General features: G+C 44.8%; 1 protein-coding gene across 16 annotated transcripts in view; it reads left to right on the top strand.

The window, feature by feature from the left end:
• Positions 1-24,608, top strand: part of AFDN (afadin, adherens junction formation factor) — a 139,511-nt gene that overhangs the window by 75,670 nt on the left and 39,233 nt on the right. For 8 of the 16 annotated variants that reach the window (XR_007470466.1, XR_007470465.1, XM_033403977.2 and 5 more), the window contains exons 11-20: positions 6,143-6,212; positions 9,738-9,856; positions 12,626-12,687; positions 12,818-13,023; positions 15,015-15,035; positions 15,774-15,919; positions 16,248-16,342; positions 16,746-17,011; positions 19,011-19,154; positions 20,586-20,784. Coding sequence is in view for 12 of the 16 variants with exons in the window: in XM_033403977.2 (XP_033259868.2) it covers positions 6,143-6,212; positions 9,738-9,856; positions 12,626-12,687; positions 12,818-13,023; positions 15,015-15,035; positions 15,774-15,919; positions 16,248-16,342; positions 16,746-17,011; positions 19,011-19,154; positions 20,586-20,784 (1,328 nt within the window). In the remaining 4 variants the exon portion in view is untranslated. The remainder of the gene's footprint in view (positions 1-6,142; positions 6,213-9,737; positions 9,857-12,625; positions 12,688-12,817; positions 13,024-15,014; positions 15,036-15,773; positions 15,920-16,247; positions 16,343-16,745; positions 17,012-19,010; positions 19,155-20,585; positions 20,785-24,608) is intronic. The other 8 variants (XR_007470468.1, XR_007470467.1, XM_033403980.2 and 5 more) reach the window with 2 other exon arrangements.

The following is a 24,608-nucleotide window of genomic DNA, read 5'->3' as shown; positions in this document are numbered from 1 at the left end:
CCATCCATGTTGCTGCAAATGGCAAAATTTCATTCCTTTTACGGCTGTCTTGTTGTTCTAAGTTCCACATGTAAGTGAGATCATATGGTAATTGTCTTTCTCTGACATTCCAGTGAGCACAGTTTCTTCACATTCCATTCATGTTGTCACAAATGGCAAGATTTCCTTCATTTTTATGGTTGAATAATATTCCTGTGAGCGTGTATACACAGACACAGGCGTGCGCGCGCGCGCGCACACACACACACACTCCCACTATATCATCCTTATCCATTCTTCCATCAGTGGACACTTAGGCTGCTCCCATATCTTGGCTGTTGTGAGTGAGGCTGCAGTGAACGTGAGGTGGGGATATCATATCAAGTCAGTGTTCTCATTGTCTTCGGATATACACCCGGAAGTGGGATTGCTGGGTCATACGGTAGCTCTTGTGTTAATTGTTGAGGAACCTCCATTACCGGTCTCCATAGTGGCTGCACCGATCTCCATTCCCACCAACAGTGCACGAGTGTTCCCTTTTCTCCACACCCTCACCAACACATACCTCTTGTCCTTTTGATGATGGCCATTCTGGTAGGTGTGAGGTGATGCCTCCTTGCGGTTTTGATTTGCGTTTCCCTGGTGATTAGTGACGTCGAGCATCTTGTCATGTACTTGTTGGTGATCTGTATGTCTTTAGAAAATGTTTATTCAGATCCTCTGCCCGTTTGTTAATTGTTTTTTGTTTTGGGAGGCGATGTTGTTACTGAGTTGTATGAAGTCTTTATATATTTTGGATATTAACCCCTCATCAGATATATGGTTTGCACATATTTTCTCCCCTTGCACACATTGCTTCTTCATTTTGTCGGTGGTTTCCTTTGCTGTGCAGAAGCTTTTAGTTTGCTGCAGTCCCACTTGTTTATTTTGCTTTTGTTGCCTTTTTTGTCAGATGCAAAAACTCATCACCAAGACTAGTGTCAAGGAGCTTGCTGCCTATATTTTCTTCTGGGAGTTTATGGTTTCAGATCTTACTCAAGCCTTTGATCCATTTTGAGTTAATCTTTGTGTTTGGTGTAAGATGGTGATCCATTCTCATTCTTTTGCACGTGGCTGTCCAGTGTTCCCAACACTTTTTATTGAAGAGACTGTCCTGTATGTTCTCTGTCATTGTATATTCTTGGCTCCTTTGTCATAGATTAATTGACCATATATGTGTGGGTTTATTTCTGGGCTCTCTATCCTGTTCCATTGATCTGTGTGTCTGTTTTTATGCTGATACCATTCTGTTCTGATTACTATAGCTTTGTACAATAATATAGTTTGAAATCAGGGAGTGACTTGTTCTTTTTCTTTGTTCTGCCTCAAGGTTGCTTTCACTACTTGGGATCTTTTGTGGTTCCATAGAAATTTTAGAATTGTTCTATTTTTGTGAAAAATGCCATTGGAATTTTGATAGGGATTCCAATGAATGTATAGATTGCCTTGGGTGGTATGGACATTTTAACAATATCCATTCTTCCAGTCCATGAGCACAAAATAACAAATATCTTCCATTTATTTGTATCTTCTTCAGTTTCTTTTATCAGTGTCTTGGAGTTTTCAGTGTACTGGTCTTTCACCTCCTTGGTTAAATTTATTTTTAGGTGTTTTATTCTTTTTGATGCGGCTGTAAATGGGATTATTTTCTTAATGTCTCTGGTATTTTATTACTTGTGTATAGAAACACAACATATTTTTGTTATTGGTTTTGAACGCTGCAAGCTTACTGGATTGGCTTATTCTAACACATTTTTTTAGTGGAGTCTTTAGGGTTTTCTGTATATAGCATCTTGTCATCTGCAAATAGTGACAGTTTCCCTTATTTTCTGATTTAGATGGTTCTTATTTCTTTTTCTTGCCTAATTGCTCTGGCTTTGTTGAATAAAATTGGTGAGAGTAGGCGTCCTTGTCTTGTTCCTGATCTTAGAGGAAATGCTTTCAGTTCTTCGCTGTTGAGTGTGATGTTGACTTAGGTTTGTCATACGTGGCCTTTGTGATGATGAGGGATGTTTCTTTTGTGCCCTCTTTGTGGAGAGTTTTTATCACAAATGGCTGTTGAATTTTGTCAGATCTTGTTCTGCATATGTGGAGATGACCGTGGTGTGCCGCGTTGGTGGATTTGTGGCTGTTGAACCACCTGTGTGCATCCCTGGAATAAATCACACTTGATCATGGTGTATGAGCCTCTCAACAGATGTTTTAGGGCTCTTTCTCCCCTTCGGTTGGGCCTCTCTCGTGAACTGGAATAAATGGATTGCATTCACCCTTCATTTCTGCCAAAGAGCTGTAGCTTGCCTCAGATTATTGACTCTTTGAAATGAGATTTCGTTTATATTCTCAACTAATTTTTCATAATGATAAGTTTAACAGTTTTGGTATTTTTGAGATATTCTTAAAAACTGTTTAGAATTACTCTGGATCTAATTATTGACATTATCAAAAATTTCTCCATTTCTTTATTTGTAGCCTAATGGTGGTATCCGTGAGCTTTTAAAAAACCATCAGCTTGGCTTTCAGGCAGGAGTCAGCTGGGCCTGTGCCTTGTCTTCATGCCCACTCCACCCCCCCACCCCACCCCAGCCTTCCCTGAGCCCACACGTGGGCTCCTGGCGCCTCAGGTGTCGGCGCTGTGTTCACACACCCCGGCCTTCCCTGAGCCCACACATGCCATTTGCCACCTAGAGAGACTCACTGACGGAACAGCTTTCTCTGTTTTCCTTTATGCTTCCTTTCAATTTTTTGTTATTAGTTTTCAAAAAACTGATCTCAAAAAAGGGAGAAGACTCAAATCAATAGAATTAGAAATGAAAAAGGAGAAGTAACAACTGACACTACAGAAATACAAAAGATCATGAGAGATTACTACAAGCAACTCTATGCCAATAAAATGGACAACCTGGAAGAAATGGGCAAATACTTAGAAATGCAAAACCTGCCAAGACTGAACCAGGAAGAAAGAGAAAATATGAACAGACCAATCACAAGCACTGAAATTGTGACTGTGATTAAAAATCTTCCAACAAACAAAAGCCCAGGACCAGATGGCTTCACAGGCGAATTCTATCAAACATTTAGAGAAGAGCTAACACCTATCCTTCTCAAACTCTTCCAAAATATAGCAGAGGGAGGAACACTCCCAAATTCCTTCTACGAGGCCACCATCACCTTGATACCAAAACCAGACAAGGATGTCACAAAGAAAGAAAACTACAGGCCGATATCACTGATGAACATAGATGCAAAAATCCTCAACAAAATACTAGCAAACAGAATCCAACAGCACATTAAAAGGATCATACACCATGATCAAGTGGGGTTTATTCCAGGAATGCAAGGATTCTTCAATATACGCAAATCAATCAATGTGATAAACCATATTAACAGATTGAAGGAGAAAAACCATATGATCATCTCAGTAGATGCAGAGAAAGCTTTTGACAAAATTCAACACCCATTTATGATAAAAACTCTGCAGAAAGTAGGCACAGAGGGAACTTTCCTCAACATAATAAAGGTCATATATGACAAACCCACAGCCAACATCATCCTCAATGGTGAAACACTGAAAGCATTTCCACTAAGATCAGGAACAAGACAAGGTTGCCCACTCTCACCACTCTTATTCAATATAGTTTTGGAAGTTTTAGCCACAGCAATCAGAGAAGAAAAGGAAATAAAAGGAATCCAAATCGGAAAAGAAGAAGTAAAGCTGTCACTGTTTGCAGATGACATGATACTATACATAGAGAATCCTAAAGATGCTACCAGAAAACTACTAGAGCTAATCAATGAATTTGGTAAAGTTGCAGGATACAAAATGAACGCACAGAAATCTCTGGCATTCCTATACACTAATGATGAAAAATCTGAAAGTGAAATCAAGAAAACACTCCCATTTACCATTGCAACTAAAAGAATAAAATATCTAGGAGTAAACCTACCTAAGGAGACAAAAGACCTGTATGCAGAAAATTATAAGACACTGATGAAAGAAATTAAAGATGATACAAATAGATGGAGAGATATACCATGTTCTTGGATTGGAAGAATCAACATTGTGAAAATGACTCTACTACCCAAAGCAATCTACAGATTCAGTGCAATCCCTATCAAACTACCACTGGCATTTTTCACAGAACTAGAACAAAAAATTTCACAATCTGTATGGAAACACAAAAGACCCCGAATAGCCAAAGCAATCTTGAGCACGAAAAACGGAGCTGGAGGAATCAGGCTCCCTGACTTCAGACTATACTACAAAGCTACAGTAATCAAGACAGTATGGTACTGGCACAAAAACAGAAAGATAGATCAATGGAACAGGATAGAAAGCCCAGAGATAAACCCACGCACACATGGTCACCTTATCTTTGATAAAGGAGGCAGGAATGTACAGTGGAGAAAGGACAGCCTCTTCGATAAGTGGTGCTGGGAAAACTGGACAGGTACATGTAAAAGTATGAGATTAGATCACTCCCTAACACCATACACAAAAATAAGCTCAAAATGGATTAAAGACCTAAACGTAAGGCCAGAAACTATCAAACTCTTAGAGGAAAACATAGACAGAACACTCTGTGACATAAATCACAGCAAGATCCTTTTTGACCCACCTCCTAGAGAAATGGAAATAAAAACAAAAATAAACAAATGGGACCTAATGAAACTTAAAAGCTTTTGCACAGCAAAGGAAACCATAAACAAGACCAAAAGACAACCCCCATAACGGGAGAAAATAGTTGCAAATGAAGCAACTGACAAAGGATTAATCTCCAAAATATACAAGCAGCTCATGCAGCTCAATAACAGAAAAAACAAGCAACCCAATCCAAAGATGGGCAGAAGACCTAAATAGACATTTTTCCAAAGAAGATTTACAGACTGCCAACAAACACATGAAAGAATGCTCAGCATCACTAATCATCAGAGATATGCAAATCAAAACCAGAAAGAGATACCATCTCATACCAGTCAGAATGGCCATCACCAAAAAATCTAGAAACAATAAATGCTGGAGAGGGTGTGGAGAAAAGGGACCACTCCTGCACTGCTGATGGGAATGTGAATTGGTACAGCCACTATGGAGAACAGTATGGAGGTTCCTTAAAAAACTACAAATAGAACTACCATATGACCCAGCAATCCCACTACTGGGCATATACCCTGAGAAAACCATAATTCGAAAAGAGTCATGTACCAAAATGTTCATTGCAGCTCTATTTACAATAGCCCGGAGATGGAAACAACCTAAGTGCCCATCATCGGATGAATGGATAAAGAAGATGTGGCACATATATACAATGGAATATTACTCAGCCATAAAAAGAAACGAAATTGAGCTATTTGTAATGAGGTGGATAGACCTAGAGTCTGTCATACAGAGTGAAGTAAGTCAGAGAAAGACAAATACCGTATGCTAACACATATATATGGAATTTAAGGGAAAAAAATGTCATGAAGAACCTAGGGGTAAGACAGGAATAAAGACACAGACCTACTGGAGAACGGACTTGAGGATATGGGGAGGGGGAAGGGTGAGCTGTGACAAAGCGAGAGAGTGGCATGGACATATATACACTACCAAACGTAAGGTAGATAGCTAGTGGGAAGCAGCCGCATGGCACAGGGAGACCAGCTCGGTGCTTTGTGACCGCCTGGAGGGGTGGAATGGGGAGGGTGGGAGGGAGGGAGATGCAAGAGGGAAGAGGGATGGGAACATATGTGTATGTATAACTGATTCACTTTGTTATAAAGCAGAAACTAACACACCACTGTAAAGCAATTATACTCCAATAAAGATGTTAAAAAAAAAAAGAAAAATGATAATAAAGAATAAAAATGGGAGGTTGAGAAGGAATGCTCACTTTCTCACCTTTCAGGGTAGAGAGTCGAAAACAAATCTGATCTCAAGAGTATTCAGTATACATTGGTAGGAAAAGTTCATAAAGTCACAATAGTTTTTTAATTCATTAAGCTCATATTCTGGCAGTAAAGTGATTTCTTGAAGATCTTTGAACGTTGGGATATTTAGCTAGCTATTCCTTTTGTATTATAGAGAAGAGACTACCTCTTACCATTGGAGAGTTACTAATTCTATGTATTTCTTTTTCTGTCTCAACAGAATTGTTCAGGAGACAACTTTTGATTTGGGAGGAGATGTTCATAGTGGGACAGCATTACCAGCGAGCAAGGTGGGTGATTGTCTCTTACCTGACAGGACTGTGTTTGTTTCGCATAACAGGACGTCTTTGATGAACTACTGATGACATCCTCGTAAAAGTATTGTACAGACAGACTTTAATGGTGGCCTGCGTGTGGGTGTCCTAACCACTCGTGTCTCTCGTGGTGATACGTGAGCAGCAGACCGTCTTTTCCCCTAAGGCCGGGAGGCTGTGCTCTCTCTCCCAAGCGGTGTGTCCTAGGCCTGTCCTCTGTGTGGCCAGCCTTTCTCGCTCAGGCCACCCCCGCAGATAGCGGACTCCTGCCCTTCTTACCTCAGCCTGGGTCCCGGCTCCCACCTGCCGCTTCACGCCCGTGGGCGCTGTGCTCTCTCTCTTGCACAGTTGGTTTACTTCTGTCCTCGTTCTGGTTCCCGTCTGCTGGGTCACACCCCACACCCAGACTCGGGGACTGAAGCAGCAGCTGTTTTGTTTCTTCGTAGCTGTGCAGGGCGGTTTGGGCTCAGTCTGCTCTGCTGGTCTTGCTGGTGGCTCCTTGTGTGGGACGGCTGGTGGCCGGGACCCCTCGCCCGTCTCTCTCCACGGGGGCGGCGGACGTCTTAGTGCCTCACGAGAAGCGCCGAGCTCCCAGGCCTTGCGCCTTCCACCGCGCCGTTCACGGGCCCGGCTCGGGGGCAGGAGCTGCTCGCGTGGGGCTCATCTTCGGGCACCGGGACAGGTTTTTAAAACCCTTCCTTGCTGTCCTCTCCAGCTACTGCCCGTTTCCTACTCGTGTTCTCAGCACGGTTTCTGGCAGGGATCATCGGCGGTGGCCGTGTCCACGGCCTGCACTCCATCTCCTTTCCCGCTCGTAGGGCCGCGCCTGTCCCGGGCACCGACGCCCCCGGTTCCAGGTCCCGTGTGGTCCGTCTCGGCGGTGCCAGCACCACCCAGCGGGTGCACGCCCTCCGCCCCAGGGCCTCTCTCGCCCCCGTCTCACGGCACCTTCCTCCTCAGTCTGATTGGTGGGTCCCCGTCCCCCCCCCCCACCTGATTCTGAAATTGGGGGCCAAGGCTTCAGACCTCGGGCCCCCCTCTTCCGTTGGTACCTGTTCCCAGCTGACCTTAGACAGTTGGATGCCCTTTGTGCGCGCCACTCCCGTCTTGGGCGCCAGCCCCCCAGACTCTGCAGCACCCGTCACATTCAACGCAGCTGAGACAAACGGAGACTTTCTTTCTCACGCACCTTCTCTCCCTCACCCTTCCCCACCTCGGGGCCTGACGTCCCGTCCTCCAGCGTCCTCGGCATCGCTCGACAGAAACCTGTCGCGGGCCACCCTGGCCCCCCTCGTCCCCTCACCTGGTCACGCCCTCACCCGGTCATCGGCAGGTCCCGCCGGCACGGCCCCTGCCCTCTGACCCGCCTTTGTCTGTCGTCCCCGGGAGAGTCTGGCTCAGGCTGCAGCCGTCCTGTGGCGGAGGGACCGCAGAGCTTCTTAGACGGCAGCCCCTCCTCTGCTCTTCCCTGGCCCGTCATTCTCCTCCCGGCAGCTGAACCGAGGTATTAAAGACGTGAATTAGACGTTGCTACTGCCCTGCTTCCGAAGCCTCTGGGTGGTTTCTTGTCCCGCTGTCACACGGTCGTCGCTCTGTGTCACACAGCTCCTGGGGCCCGGCCCCCTTCCCTCTCAGCTCAGCATGTGCCACCACTGCTTCTGTTCCCGGGACGCCCACCCCCTTCCCACCCAAAGGCCGGGTGGGCCTGCTTCTCGTGGAACGCTCTTTCCACTGGTTGTCCCCCAGCGAGCCCCTTCTTACCTCGGGCTTCCTCTGCAGTCTCCTCCATGAAGGAGTCTTCCTTGAGTGCCCTGGCACTAGTGCACACCGTACGTGACATTCTTTGTGCAGCCCTTGATACCGTACGCTGCTTGTTTGTCGATTGACTGTGGAGTGTGAGCTTGTGAGGGTAGTAGGGCTTGTGTGCTCACTGCTGCACTTCTGCTGCTTAGAAAAATGCCTGGTAGTACGTAAAAGTCTCAGTAAAGATCTTCTAAGCAATTTAATGAATAAGTACTCTCAGAACCCAATATAATAACCATCTTTATAAAAAATTTTGCTTCTTATAAAAACGCATAGTCAATATAGAAAACTTGGCTAAATTGAGAAAACGTGTAAAAAAAACTGAAAACAGTTCATGGTTGGCTTTCGGTAAAATTTTGGTAGATCCTTTTCTGAACTCCTATGCGTGTGTGTGTTCATGTGTATTTTAACATGATTAAATCCTTCTCTACACAGACACACACCTTTCTTTCCTGCTTCCTTCAGCTGTTTTGTGAGCATTTGTTCTAAAAATCATTTGAAAACAGCTAAAGTGGTTTTGTAACATGTTAGTTTATAAACATATCAGTTTATTTGTTCATTGCCTTACCATTATTCATTTATAACAACTTTTTGTAGTCTAAATGTCGCCATCCACTGACCAAGCAATTTTATTTCTGTAGCCATACCTTAACAAAGTAATTAATTACTGTGTGTGAATATATGTGTGTGTGTGTGTGTGTGTGTGTATTTATACACACACAAACAAGCACAGCTATCCTGACACTTTATACTGATGAACATTTTAAACAACCTAATAAAAATTGGTTTAATGAACCTTGACGAATAGACAACAGAATGTTAATACAGCCATTATAATTCTGTAACATAAAAATAATATTACGAGATGTCTACAGCATTAGAAAAAGTATCTTTTACAGAGTGTAGGCTGTGTAATGTCATTTATGGGAGATATAAAGAATGGAAAGATACATGCTGCACAAGGTTAATTCTGGTAGGTAAGGCCAGGATGATTTTTATTTACTTATCTGTGCTCAGTTTCTACAGTAAGGGATGTAGCAAGAAGTCTTACATAAATTTTTTGCTGCAATGGATTTTTTACCTAAATTTATTGATTCTGTTCTGATTGTTTTCTGAACATCAGTAACTCATCCCTCTGTCAGCCACAGGCTGGCTAGGACTGGGCACTGCTTGGAGGGACTTACATCGACTGTGTGGGGTTGCTTCATAGGTGTCTTTTCCCTGTGTTGATTAAGGGCAGGAAGCAAGCCAGTTTCGGCACTGAACCCTTCACTAGGTTTTGAGCTGTGATGAGTGAATTCTTACATCCTTCCTTAAAACTCACAAGTAAACAGAGAGCCGCCTCTTCGCGTTGTGCACATACCCTGTCCACTGTGTCCTGACCCAAGAGAACTCCGTGGAGTCAGGTCGCTGCTATTACTGGACTTTCTGCAGGGCCCTGGTGTGTGTGCCCCACGCCTGCATGCCTGTGTTTTAGAGCCAGACGGGGAAAGTGGCCGTGTGTGCTGTTATTCTCTCAGTGACTGTGCTCTTGGGCACACTGCCGTGGACGTGGCATCCTCGGCACTGCTGGGCCCCTCCTGGCCTCTCCTGTCCCTCTGCGGCCCCCCCCGCGCCTCCCCCGCGACGCTGACTGAGTGTGAAGCGTGGTTGGTCCGCGTGCTGTGTTTAAACGCCCTGTGTTTCCCCTGGACTTAGAGCTCCTCCAGGCTGGACGGCGACAGGGGGCTGTCTGCCGCCAGCACCGCCGAGCGAGGGATGGTGAAGCCCATGGTCAGAGTGGAGCAGCAGCTGGACTACCGCAGGCAAGAAAGCAGGTGGGAAATGGGTGCCTTTGGAATTGAGAAAGGAGTGAAAGTACACCTGGAGAGGGTTTGGGTTAAAGGTTACTCACTCCAGAGGTTTGGCTGACATTTTTAGAGTGTTAGCAGTACTTTAAGGTTATTTCCTTTTCATGTTACTGAATTGAAAAAAAAAGCTTCATCAACAGTTACATCCCTCGCTTACATGCCACGGCCTCATCCAGGTGAAACGGGAGGCAGTTGGAATTAAGATGTTTCCATGTTAAATGTGCTACTTGGTAAAAACAGGGAGAAAGGGAATTTTTGGAGGATTTTAATATTTGATCATTTTGATATTTAGATAAGACTCATCATTTGACCCATTTCCAGAGGAAATCCTCACGTGTTTAAAAATACACAGAGCCAAGAATGAGGTTGAGGTTGAGTGTCTCAGAGTCACGGAGCGCATCCCGCTGCCTCACGCCCTGACGGCTCCCCGTTGAGAGACGGAGATGAGTCTTTTTCTCTGCTGGCACTGGTCTTGCCTAGTTTTTTTGAACAGAGAACATAGACCTTTTGTTATTTCCTTTTCTTAAGATTTTTAAATATATCTCACCTTAAGTCAGAATTCTGCTTCCTTGTGGCTTCTAAAATTGTTTCGGTGTAGGAAAGCACGGTGGTTCATTGTAGGTGGTGAGCCCTCCTCGCACAGAAACGGGGGAGCTGGGTGTGAACGCTCTCGTTATCAGCAGTGGAGCCGGGAGCGCTCGTCTTTGGTGCTTTTCAGACTTTTGATGAGGCCATGCTGACCCGTTCCCTTTCGCAGATCCAGTAACCAAGGCATTAGCTGAGGCAGGTCGCTTACATTTGGTGACAGGCGACAAGCGACTGATACAGTTCTTAAGTTTTCCGTCTTGCAGCAGAGGGCACTGTACATTATAAGATTTTAATAGCGTTCATCATAGTAATTAAATCTGTGGACTCATCTGGGAAGCTCAAGTTTTTACCTCATTTTTATTATGGGCTTTTGGTTATTATTCAGTATTTTTTTGTGCATTTTTTTACAATTACAATATGAATCATTATACATGGAGAATTTTTTTTAGATATAATAATAAATAGCCTACTTTCTGTGTCCGGACTTGTTTTTGGTAGTGTATTCTAGAATTAGATGTTCAGAACGGTGAATTAGTATTATAAGGAGTTAACCTCCATTTGCTTATAAGGTGATCAAGAGGTGTGTATCATAGTTCTTAGCCCATAAATACTTGAATAAGCAAATCATCATTAGGGGAGGGGAAGATTGATTAGGATAATGTTTTTAGGATATGCAAAATTAATAAGTATATACTTACTAACTCATTAATACAGTTAATAAATATATGATAATATAGTGTCAGAATAGCCATATGATGATTAATTATATGTCAGAAATTATTTTTTCCTGTGAGCATATATTTTAGTTAAGTTTTTTGCAAGGTCGTATTCTTTTGTTTTGCCAAGACTTGTTTAAGTTTTATTGGATAGAAATATGTGTTGCTTTGTTGATATGAGGACAGTGATGGAAACAGATGGTTCTTCCCATTTTCGGTCTCTGTTTTTCGTGTATATAATACATTGTTAGTATAAGCAGTTCTTCTACACTGGTGCGGTCATAAAAATCTAAGTGGCTTTCATGAGCGATTAAATACTAACCTTAGTCAAGGCAACAATTATGAATGATGGAAAAGACTTTTAAAGTACCACTGACACATTTTTAAAATTTTTTCAATGAGAATTTAAATTCCTTATTTTTAATAGATGTGTTGAAGTGATGAAGCATTAAAAAATTTGGTAAAAATTTATCCAGGTTCACGTTATGGGTATTAAATTGAAAATAACTGCTTAGCTACAATTTCAGATGTTTACAAATACGGCAGCATAAGAAAGACATATTAAAATAATTGAGCTTTTGAATTACTTCTGTTTCTAAGAGCATTTTTATACCTAAATTATTGAGTTAAATCCAAATTAATAAATCATAGACTGGATAATAAACTTCGAAGCATGTAATTTGGTGAAAAGAAGGTTTTTTTGTTTTTACTTTTCATGTTTATGATAGTTTGAATGAACTCACATTATATTTCTCCTTATTCATCTTTTGGTGCGTGGAGATGAGGATGGAGGGACCAGAACATTTGTTGTTGGAAAGGAATCACTTTAGTTCGCCCGTCTGTACCTGCAGATCTGTAGTCAGCCGTGTTAGTCATCCTGCGGCGTGGTCACCATGCGCGGGGACAAATGCTAACACTGAGTGGTCAAGGGGACCTGGAATGGCAGGGGTCACGTGTCTAACCTCTACTGGGAGAGAAAGGCGATGTCTAGCTCTTAGGACACTTTTCTTTTTCCTGTGTGAGAGCTCAGTTTCAAGCTCAGTGTGGTTTAGATTTTCTCTGTGTCTCCCAGCAGTGTCTTTTCATTGTCACTTGAGCCATCGCGGTAGCAGGTGCCTGGCAGCCTGATCTCTCTGCTCCACGCGACGTCTTCATCAATAATAAAGGAACAGGGTCAGATCTGTTCTCCTGACGGAAGCAGATACTTCAAGGACCTGACCTCTGTGAGGAGCTGGGACGTGGTCACTCCCAGTTCACTCATTTGAACGTTTGAATAGGTTCCACGTGAAAACCAGTCATCGGGCTGTGTGTTATTTGAAAAAATTTTATATATAGACATTTAAGAAATAGTTGCAGAAATCTGCACTGGTTGTCGGTGATGTTATTAGCTAATGTGACCGGATTTTAAGAAATGGCCATTTTCCTCTTTCAGAACTCAGGACGCTCCTGGGCCTGACCTAATACTGCCTGCAAGCATTGAATTCAGGGAAAGTTGTGAGTAATTTCAGATTCCATTGGTAGTGAATTACTTCTTGTTCCATTTTTCTCCATCTGATTTTCATGGGGTTTTTTTTGTTCTTTTTTTTTTTTCTTCTTCTTCTTCTTTTTTGAAATCTTTTCACAGCTGAAGATTCATTTTTATCTGCCATTATAAATTACACTAATAGCTCTACAGTCCATTTTAAGTTGTCACCTACATACGTGTTATATATGGCGTGTCGGTATGTATTGTCCAGCCAGTACAGACCCGATGTCAGTCCCGCAGAACGGACGCACAAAGTGATTGCCATTGTCAACAAGATGGTGAGCATGATGGAAGGGGTCATTCAGGTAAGCGCCAGCCTGCAAAGCCAGTTCAATGGCCGTGTTTATAATTTTTAAATCAGTTAAGTTAGTTTTTTTAACATTTCAGATTTGTTTACATGTTTGACTTCGTCTTAATTTTTTCTAAAACGAAAGTTACATAAGTAGGATTAGAAATTGTGTAGCTTTAAAAGTTGAAAAGAAATGTAAACTTCTTTTCTGTTTCTTCCCTCCAAAATTTAAAATAAGGGAAGAGAAACTGTACATGGTAACATAATGATCATGAAAAAGACCCTTGAAATTACACTAGTTGTGAGAAGGCATTGAGAGTTTTAAAAATAATAATAAATTACTGAGGTGAAATTCACGTAACATAAAATGAACCATTTTAAAGTGAGTAGTTGGGTAGCATCAGTACATTCACAGTGTTGTGCAGCCTCCTGAACTTGGTTCCATAGCTTTTCCATCACTCCAGACAGACCCCTCACCCACCGAGCAGTTTCTCTCCATTACCCGCCCCATCAGTTCCTGACACCTCCTTAGAATTTTTTAATGGTTATGAAAAAGGACTTGTTCTTTTATAATGAGCCTACTAGGATGTTGGTAGTTAGCATCTGGGTTTTTTGATAGCAAACTTGTGTAGGCATAATGGACATCGTGACATTTCTCACTTACGATGAAAATCAGATTCAGATTCTTTCATAAACCAGTTTTAAAGTTTTCAGGAAATAAGGATATTTTCGTGGCAGAATGGTTTGTTTCCTTTAGTACTGTCTTGTCTGTAGTTGATAAAATTGGCATAATCGTTTTCCAGACTTTTAGATAACTTGGAGGTTTAAAGTCTTTAAAAGTAAATTTACAGATTTTTTTAAAAAGTGTTCCTAAATCACTTGTCAACACTATTTATTATTCAGCTGTGAAACTCTAGGTATATAATGTTACATAGCATGGCTAGATGGTTTGATTGTTTTTCTCCTGTCAGGATACTTTTCAAACTAGAAAAGACTAGTTTGAGGCAGACTAGTCTTTTAATTCCCTCAGAACTGTTTTAAAAGGCCAGACATTTTCAAGAAGGGTTTCTTTTATGTTTGAGTGGTTAGCCTGTGAATTTGAGGAGGTTATGAGTCTTCTACCCAAGTGAGGAAACAGATAAAAAGGAAAGTCGTTTTATTTGGATACCATTTTGTTACTCTCTTATTATTTTATAGACAGATGTGGATTTCCTTTCCAGTTGTCATTCAGAGCCATTGTCTGTCTTCCATCGTGTTTGGATTTCAAATTATCAGACTCCCATCAGCAAACTACTTTTGATGGACTTTTCTTAACTAGGCAGTGAAATCACCATTATCAGGACAAGCCTTTCAGACTTCAGATTTAGGTTCAGTATGTGTTTGGAGATCTAAAAATCTTCCATATTTAGATTGAAGATCTAAAAGTCTTCAATTTTTAGAGAGTAATTATGGAATAATTAAAATTCTTTCATTTTTTGTAAAAACCTGCTTTCAAAAAACAAGTTACTCCTTTCGTATAGAAATAATGCGTCTTTAATACATTTTTAAGTTCTCAGCTCTTACTGTTTTTGCTGGTCTTTCTTGTTTTTCATTCTTATTAACTGGTCCAGGAGAATAGACTCTCAAGTTATGTACGTTTAAGTCGTCTCAAACACGCAACGCTGTTACGAGATGTTAAGAAGTCCTTTTCTTTGTAAATCTTTTAAAGAGATCAGTGTATTCATTTGTTTATTGTAACATCTTCTTTATAGATAAACTCTAGGAATTCCCTTCGTTACTGTGCCAGTTTTAAGAACATGAAACTAATCGTTTATGCCCTAGGCTTCCAAAGCTGCCTCAGAACTGTAAATGAGTGTGTAACGTGGGAATAGCGTAACTAAATGTCGTACCCTCATGTCGTACCTTCATGTTAGTGTTTTGATTTTTTTTTTTTTTTTAACTATCATGATTGTTTACAAGTTTCTTTCTCTCGTTCTGCTTGGTTTCCCCGCATCTGTTTTTCTCCAGGAAGTAGACCAGGTTGATCAGGTAGGACATACTGCTGGGAGCCGATCCTCCTGGCTGTGTTGGCTTAGCTGAGTTTCTCATGCTGCTTCCATGTCAAAGTACAACAACAACCGGACCGAGGCTCATAACACTCATTTGGCAGCTGGAACATGCAGTACTAAAACCCTTTTTGGACTGTGCAGCCTTTATCAGCATTTCATAACTTTTGCTTAATGCACTTCAGTGTGGATATGAAATGACAAAAGTTCTGTTTCTTCTCTTTATTGTTTATCCTTGGTTCCTATTCTTTGGATCTCATCTGAGGTTGCCTGGCCTGCACATGTGGTCGGGAGATGACACGATAGATCAGTACTTGATACCGAGTTGCTTGGTGTCCAAGCCAGTGACTTTGAGTATCAGGGTGGCTGTTGGGTAACCATGGATACACGTGTGTATACTTCACAGATTACCAGATAATGCACAATCTCCAATTTGGTGTTGTATTATTCGATACCTCCTTCCCCCCACTGATTCCATAAATTGTAGCTCACTAGATCCGTGTGTCTATACATGAATCCTAAGAAGTCGCAGTGGGTTTTTACTTTCCATTGCTATGTATGTACCCAAATTCCTCTGCAAGTATCTGGTATCTGTGGTAAATACCTTGGTGAAAATGGGAAGGTACTGGTCTATCTTCAGCAGCTTTTCAAGAGCATTCCTTTTTATTTTTATTGTTGTTGTTTGTCCTGTGGTTGCTATGGAAACGTGTTCTGTCTACAGAAACAGAAGAATATCGCAGGGGCGCTTGCTTTCTGGATGGCGAATGCATCTGAGCTGCTCAACTTCATAAAGCAGGACCGAGATCTGAGTCGAATCACGCTGGATGCCCAGGATGTTCTAGCACACTTGGTTCAGATGGCCTTTAAGTAAGAACGTGTGTTTGGAGATGATACTGTTCTGTAAAGATTTAAATCATGTTTTCTGGTTAAACTTTCAAAACTAATTTTAAGGGGTTTTATTTACCCTAATTGAAGATGGATATCAAGAAGCATAAATAACTATATGTAAAATGTGTTGATTTAATAAATTTAATTCACTTAGCTATGTTTCAAGAATCCTGAGAGTAGAACTCTTACATATATTTTTTACATGAAAGATATTTCTAAACAGTACAAATTGTTTCTCTTGTGATATTATGTCTGATGATAGCAGGGCGTCCTTCTGAGATTATTAAAACTGTTTACGTGTTTTCAGATACCTGGTTCACTGTCTTCAGTCAGAACTGAATAATTACATGCCAGCCTTTCTGGACGACCCCGAAGAGAACAGTCTGCAGAGACCCAAAATAGGTTAGGCTTCTCTTTTTCTCCTTCGTCCCCTCCTTCCCTCCTTCTCCTGTTTGTTTAGCTTCATTTTAATATTTGCTGTATGTGAGAGGGAGGTATTATGAAAGTAATGAGACATCCTATTGGATCTGGCATTCTTAACTAATAAATTGTGATCACCACGTGTCTTGTTTAAGAAGAGTTACCTTGTCGCATCCTGCTGGTGTGACATCAGACTTTCCCAGAGGTCTGTCCGGGTGAACTTAAGTAGATACAGTTCATAGCGCTACGTATTGGTAGTTCGAGACCACGTCACTGCTCCCTGTTGGGGTGAGATTGCTGTTCTAAAGAGGTTGAACAGACGTCACACGCATTTACCGCTAATTCCGGAGCGCTCTCGGTGACGCAGTGCCGTCTCTCTGCACAGACGACGTGCTGCACACGCTCACGGGGGCCATGTCGCTGCTGCGCCGCTGCCGGGTCAACGCCGCGCTGACCATCCAGCTCTTCTCCCAGCTCTTCCACTTCATCAACATGTGGCTGTTCAACAGGCTGGTGACCGACCCCGAGTCGGGGCTGTGCTCCCACTACTGGGGCGCCATCATCCGCCAGCAGCTTGGGCATGTGGAGGCCTGGGCGGAGAAGCAGGGCCTGGAGCTGGCGGCCGACTGCCACCTCAGCAGGATCGTGCAGGTGGGTGGTCCCAGCCCCGCTGCCCCGCTCAGTGGCGCTGTCGTACACGTCTCTGGTTCTACCACGGGGGGAACGTGGACTCCGCAGATCTCAGCACCCTCCTTCTGGGGTTTTTCACATGTACACGTAGGTTTATTAGTTTGCCTGGGTTGCTTGAACAAAGTGCACAAATGTGGTGGCTTTAACAGCAGAAATGTATTGTGTCTGGAGGCCAGAAGTCTGAGGTCAAGGCCAGGGCACGTTGGTTCCTGCGAGGGAGACTCTGCTCCAGGCCTCCGTAGGCTCTGCTGGCTGTTGGCAGTCTTTGGTGTCCCCGGGCTTGTGGACACACCACCCGTCCCCGCCTCTGCCTTTGTCTTCCTGGACGCACACCTGTGTCCAAACGTCCGCCTTTTATGAAGACGCCAGACCTACTGACCTGATTTAACTTGATTCCTTCTGTTAGGATCGTGTCTCCAAATAAAGTGACGTTCTGAGGTAAACAGGGTTAGGACTTCCCCATATGAATTTTGGAGGACACAGTACAGCCTGTAATAGGTGGTACTCAGTAGAATAAATACCTTAAAGGGTTTTTTAAATTGAGAATAGTAAGGTATATTTCATGAAGCTCCTTACTGAAAGATAAAGTCCAGTTTGAAAATGGATGGTGACTGCCTCTTTAGGAATACAAAGCCAGGTGACCGCAGAGCAAAGACCTATAGCAGATACACAGATAAAGAGAAAGGGATCTAAGCACACCACTGCAGAAAATCATCAGGTCACCAGGAACAGAGCAGGAGAAGAGGAAAGGAACAAAGGAGTACAGCAGAGCCATGTCCTAATGGCTTAACCAGTTCTAGGAACTTCCTAGGTATTAAGACTAGGAACTGGTGTTTTGCAGTTAAGGAAATGAGTATCTAGAGCCTCATACCCTAGGACATTTTTTTAGTATTATTATTATTACAGTGTATTATTACAGTGTATTATTACAGAGTATAATTTTGTATTTTTTTCTCAGTCTCTTAAAAAGATTTAGTTTCGAAAGAGGTTTCTGCCCTCTTACTTCCATTGAATCAGCGAGTTATTTAAAAAGTCATTACAGGGACTTCCCTGGTGGTCCAGTGGGAAAGAATCCACCTTACAGTGCAGGGGACGTGGGTTTGATCCCTGGTCCGGGAACTGGGGTCCCACATGCCGCGGGGCAACTAAGCCTGCACGCCGCAACTGCTAAGCTTGTGCTCCTCAGCTAGAGAGCCCGCGTGCCACAAACTACAGAGCCCACGCGCCCTGGAGCCCGCGCACCACAACTAGAGAAGCCTGCCCATCACAACGGAAGATCCCGCGTGCCTCAGCGAAGATCCCACGTGCTGCAACTAAGGCCTGATGCAGCGAAAAATAAATAAATTAAACAAATGAATAATAAATAAATCTTTTAAAAAAGAAGTCATTACAGTGGTATTTTACTCAGACCTTAGTAATTGGTGATCTTAGTGGTTATATAAATGTTGAAGTTTCTAAGAAGTTTTTGTTGTTTTTGTTTTTGTTTGTTTTTGCGGTATGTGGGCCTCTCACTGTTGTGGCCTCTCCCGTTGCGGAGCACAGGCTCCGGACGCACAGGCTCAGCGGCCATGGCTCACGGGCCCAGCCGCTCTGTGGGAAGATGTGGGATCTTCCCACACCGGGGCACGAACCCGCGTCCCCTGCATCAGCAGGCGGATTCTTAACCACTGCACCACCAGGGAAGCCCTCTAAGAAGTTTTAAATGCTCTCTGAACATAAATTATTGAGTCTCATTATAAATATATATTTTAATAAAACAATTCATCTAAAAACCTTTACGATGCTTTGAGTTCAGTTTAACACATATAGGTAATGTTAATGGAACTGTATTTTCTTAAAAACACCCTGCATTTCAAAATCAAATTAGCAAGTTATTGCAGTTTTACAAATGTTATGTAAAGGGGAATATTTATGAAATACTTTTAAATCATGATCTTCCATGTTGCTCATTCCAAATTAGGCAACCACTTTGCTCACGATGGATAAGTACGCACCCGATGACATCCCAAATATAAACAGTACCTGCTTCAAGTTAAATTCGCTGCAGCTTCAAGCCTTACTTCAGAACTACCACTGTGCACCCGATGAGCCTTTTGTCCCTACAGTAAGTGACAGCACCACACTGCCACTCCATGCGGGCCGTGTCTGCACAGGGAAATGTGGAGAAAAAGGAAAATGTATGTAATCAGCTCCCTTATTTCTTTAGTAAGTAAGATCATTCACTTGGTCGTCTCACGAGGCCACTTTTGCTATTGATGTCTGTATGAGTTAGAGGTCGGTGCAAGAAGTGGAAACTACATAAGCGTGTTAAGTAGAAAGGGATTTCATTCGGGGATTGAGGCTGCTGGAAAATGGTTGGAAAGCCGGGGCGGGGAGTGAGGAAGTTGCCCTGACATCTGAGTTCTCGGGCGCGGCGCTGTGACCCGAGACCCCGAGTGCCATCCTTGTGTTCACGCAGCAATAGCTGCAGGGGCTCCCCAACCTGTGCAGAGGTGTCTGCCTGGTAAAACCCAGGTTCTTGTCCAGAACAGAGTCTGCTATTTTGGGATGCCTCCTAGAAGGGACAGAGGGTGAGAAGCACAGAAAACAGTACGTGCTGCAGCTGGCTCTCTATAGAGAGGAATGCTGCATGTGCCCTGAGAATTCGGTAGAGAAGTAACCTAATTGGATGGATGGCTTGATCTCCAGTGTGGGGTTTATGCCTACAGAAGACAGGTACAGAATCGCCCAAACCTGGAAACTACTACCTGTCCCCAAATAGACCGTGTCGCAGTCCGGTAGAGGAGCCTAACGTGGCTGCACAGCAATGCAGGAAGTCACGTACCAGCTCTACACCCTGGGCTTCCCTTTGCACGGACTCGGGGACACAGGAGGACGCGGGTTAGAAGCCTGGGTGGCAGAGACTTTGGGGACGGAGGACAGGGCAGTGAGGGCAGCTTCGCAGTGGGTGTGGTTCGGTCCCCCGAGCGGGCTGGCTGGTGGGGGCAGAGCGTTCGTGTGCTCAGCTGTACAGTTAGGAGTTGTGAACTGTCCTGTGTGTACGTTATCTCACTAACGGAAAGTTTTTAAACAAGAATCACCCATAAACCCATAATAAGGCAATAACCTGCGTAAGCCGGGAATAGGTATTTTTGTCCTGATTTTTTTTTACATTTAACATTGTGTGAGATTTTTCCGATGTCGTTAAGTATAAAAATAAGGTTATTAGCAAATGGATGTTAAAAAATTGTGCAAGGAAAAAACTATTTTTGAGAAGGGAAAAAGACCGTTTTCTTGTGGTCGAAGAATTTCTTTCTGTTTAAAACTACAGGTCTTTGGAAATTAATAATTAATATGGAAGCTGACATATTAAGAGTGTGTGCTGTACTAGTGTTTTATTGCTTTACAGACTGATTTGAATTGTTGATAGACTTCACTCTCCCTGCGCGTGTGTATGTAGCCACGCTACGCGTGCTTAGACGTTTTTCTGACAGCTGCTGGTCAGCTGCGCCCGTCACCGAGCGTGTCCTTAGCTCTGTGTCTGTTTTCCAACCAGGACCTGATGGAGCATGTGGTGGCTGTGGCGGAGAACACAGCCGACGAGCTGGCACGCAGTGACGGGCGGGAGGTGCAGCTGGAGGAGGACCCCGACCTGCAGCTGCCGTTCCTTCTGCCCGAGGACGGCTACTCCTGCGACGTTGTCAGAAACATCCCAAACGGCTTACAGGAGTTTCTGGACCCTTTGTGCCAGAGAGGTGGGTGGCGGTGCCCACACCTGGCATCCGAGCTGGCCCGCATGCAGGCGAGCCTTGCGCTCGTGTGTGTCAACCCACCCGCGTTGTGTGCGCCCTGTGTGCTGGAAAAGCTGGGGGTCCAGCGGCTTGGAAGGGAGCGTCCCGTGGGGACGTGGGGTCAGAGGCGTGCAGACCATGGGGTCCTGGGTGTTGCCCCGGCTACCCGCGAGCTTGCCTGGTGTCAGGTTACAGCAGGAGGGACCTTGGCTGCCCCTCCCTCCTGGGTTCTATGTGAGCCTGGGAGCTCCATCTGCCCGTAAGCGCGAACCGTAAGTAAGTGTTGGTGCCCCCAGAGCAGAGCAGGCAAGAACAGCACCAGCGTTAGAACCAGACGGCCGGAGCTCTGACCCCACTGTCGCCTTTGACCTCCCCCGTGCAGTGGGCGTGTCGACGGTGCCACCCCACGGGGCTGTCTTGAGGATTGAGCAGGTGGCTGAGTGTGGAGCCCCTGGCACTGTGGCACGGGGCGAGCCCGTGCACGTCACGATGCCAAGCTCGCACGCGCGTGTGTGCCGATGCACCGGCACAGCGCAGCTCGCTTCCCGCTTTTACTCTGTGCCCTCTGTCCACCCTCTTGTTGATGTGTTCCGAGGAAGACACAGGCCCACCTCGGAGGCGCCGTGGGTCTGGTTCCAGGCCACGGCGATGAAGAGGATGCCGCAGGAAAGCAAGGCGCGTGGAGCTCTGGTTCCCAGCACGTGTGCGGAGGTTATGTTCACACCGTGCTGTCATCCGTCTGTTAGGCGTGCAGAAGCAGTACGTCTGAAAAGCAATGGACGTGCCTTCGATAAAAAAGTACCTTATCGCTGAGAAATGCTGGTCACCGTCCAAGCCTCAGCAAGTCTGAGTCGTCACAGATCGATCACAGGCCACCGTGACACACACGATAATAATGGAAAAGCTTGAAAGAGTGCAAGAATTCCCAGAATGTGACACGCAGACCTGAAGGGAGCAGATGCTGTGGGGAAAGTGGCGTCGACAGCCTTGCCTGAGGCAGGGCTGCCACAGACCTTTCCATCCGTAGGGGAAACAGTCTTTGCAAAGTGCGATAAAATGAGGTCTGCCTACCACAGTTACACCTGAGCCACGAGCTTTTAAATTAGACCGGATTTCACTTCTCGTCTGCTGCTTTTGTGTAATGTGGAGCTCAGATGAGTAGCAGAAGAGAAGCAAAATTGAGGAGTTAACTTTTCTATTATTTTTTTTTTGCTTAAATTAAGGTCCGTAGATATATAAATATATAAACTTAGTGTGACTTTTAACTTCAGTGAATGTTTCAGTCACCACAATAGGTCTTTACATCTTCAAAGGTTTTGATCGTTTTAAAAAATTCATTTTATAAAGGCTGCTGCTTGTAACGAAATGTGTTTGTACAGCAGCTGGCAGATGTGTCTGTAACCCTCCCCGGAGCGCTGACTGAGCTCTTGGTGCTGTCCTGGGAGAAGCACAGGCAGGGTGGGATGTGGTTCTTAAAGCATCGGTGTGTGTGCAGGATGAAGGGGCGGGGGCAGCGGTGGGCTGGCAGAGCCCTCAGTTCAGCCCTGACTCTGGGACAAGCGGGGCGGAAGGGAGGGGTGCGGGCTGCAGGCACGTCTGAGAGAGCTTCAGTCGGGCAGCGGGAGTCCCTGAGCCACAGTGGCCTGAGCGGGGGCCTGGTAGGGAAGTGGTGGCCAGGGCAGCCGCTCTGGGGCCGTGGGGCTGCTTTGGGGTGTCCTCCCTGCTCCCGTGGGCTCCCTGACACTCACGCAGCAGCCCTGCACCTTCACCGCCAGGCTGGTTCCTGCTCTCCTGCTCTGAACGTCCCCGTCGCCTGCAGTTGGGCGTGGCCCCATCTCCTGCCAGTCCTGGCCCCCTACCTGCAAGCACACGAGCCGTGTTCCCAGTACTGGACCGTGTGCTGTGCGTCCATGTGGTCGCTCCCCGCGTCCACTCCTCTCCCCGCTGTCTGACTCCCGGCAGTGGCCCTGTTTTTCTGAAATTCCAGCCAGCACCCCTTTGCCTGTGGACTCAGCCTCTCCCTCACACTGCTGCCACCTTCCCCCTCCGTGGTTCTCCCCGTCTTCGGTGACACTTGGTGGCAGTGTGTGAGCCGTCTGTGTGCGTCCAGCAGGACGGGCTGGCGGTCGTCCCTGCTCTCCGCCTGCTCAGTGCCGGGCAGAGGGCCTTCGGGGCCACGTGCCGGCAGAGCTGCTCTTCAGGGCCTTGTGAATAAGCCTGCGGAGGCTGACTCACCAGCCCCCGTGGGACGTGCTAGGCGTGCTGGGTACCCAGCTGCCGGCTCCACAGTAGGTACTGCGGAGAGGGGCTTGGCCAGCCCGGGGGCAGCGCCATCCTGACCGCACGATGCCATTTTTTCCGTGATTTCCCCTTAGGCTTTCCCGAATGATTCGTTGTGGGGCGTACGTGTATTTCCTCACGGTCTAGGCGGCCCCACGCTCTTTTCGTACATCTTAGATGATAATGTAGCCAAGTACAAAGCCGCTTTTAAATAAGACTTACAGAGAACTGGGTGTTTTCTTCTATGACGTCAGCGGTTTTAACTCTTCATGCTCAGTTTTTTTGTAAGCCAAAGAAAGAACTGCTGTGTGCTCTCAATGTATGTTCCTTTGGCTTTTTCGTGTGATACGATTCTATGAGAGAAGCTATAAAACCAGCACAGACTCATACCTGACCTGAGGTGCGTTCCTGATGCTGAGAAAGTAAACTGTCTGTGTGCATATGGTCCAGACATGCAAACCTGATGTTTAAAAAATTAGAAAATTACAACTGTTGACGTTTCAAAACCGTGAGAATTATGATTCCCTAAAGCATGGGAAAGAGAAGTAAATTGTAGTAATATTTCAATGAAACTGGATTGAAACAGTGATTTTTTTTTTGGAAAAAAAGGACTAAAACTAAGTAAAAATAATTTGTGCCCGTATTTTAATTGAGTATATTTGTGATGTCTTCTTTTCCCTCTGCCACAAACAACCTCATAACTGTCCAAAGATAACAGCCCCCCCACCCCCACCCCCCCAGCACCCAGGTCGTGGGGACCAGGGCGTGTCTGGCAAGCAGTGTGCTCTTCGTAATTGTGAGCTGCTGCTAATAAGACCACTTTGGAGAAAAGAAGAATTGTGCAGGGCCTGCGTGATCTGACTTTGTCACGAAATCTCTGAGAAACCCTGTAAGATCTGACAAATGAGGAATGACGTAGGCTTAGTGTTGTAAAGATGTCATTTGTCCCTGATGAACATACCAGAGATATTCTTTAAAACAGTATAAAATGATTCTAAATTTTCGTTTGGAAGAAATTCAAGTGAGTGTGACTTGTCAGAAAATGTGGGCAAAGAGTGATGAGAAGGAGGCCAGTCCTACCCCAGAATTGCTACACTAGTGGAATCAATCGTTTGCCCCAGCGCGTGAGCCTGTGCGCAGACGTCTGTGCTGGTGCCGTTCTCTGGCCCCTCTTTCCTTTCCTGTGTTAGAGATTCTCAGCGTGACTGAGGAGCTCTTAGTTGAGCAGAGCAGGCCAGTCTGCAAGGAAGCAATTTCCGTGCACTTCTGTAATTTTTCATCGATGTAAGAGAAAAAGTCTTTGGAATAAAGAAGAGGGGAGACCAATTTCACTTCTCTGCTTGGTGCTGAAATTCCATTGGACCGAAGCAAATACGCAGTTTTAAATGTCTGATGATGCCGTTTTCAGAGAGAGTAAAAGTAATTCAGGAAAATAAATGTCATTAGGCGTCATGCAGTTGCTGCTTTCGGTTGCTTCCCTTGTTGAAGATTATGGGTCCGACGTGTGC

The sequence above is a fragment of the Orcinus orca genome, chromosome 12 (genome assembly GCF_937001465.1).
Source record: "Orcinus orca chromosome 12, mOrcOrc1.1, whole genome shotgun sequence".
In the NCBI taxonomy this organism is placed as follows: domain Eukaryota; kingdom Metazoa; phylum Chordata; class Mammalia; order Artiodactyla; family Delphinidae; genus Orcinus; species Orcinus orca.
This window is presented reverse-complemented; position numbering and strand designations above follow the sequence as displayed.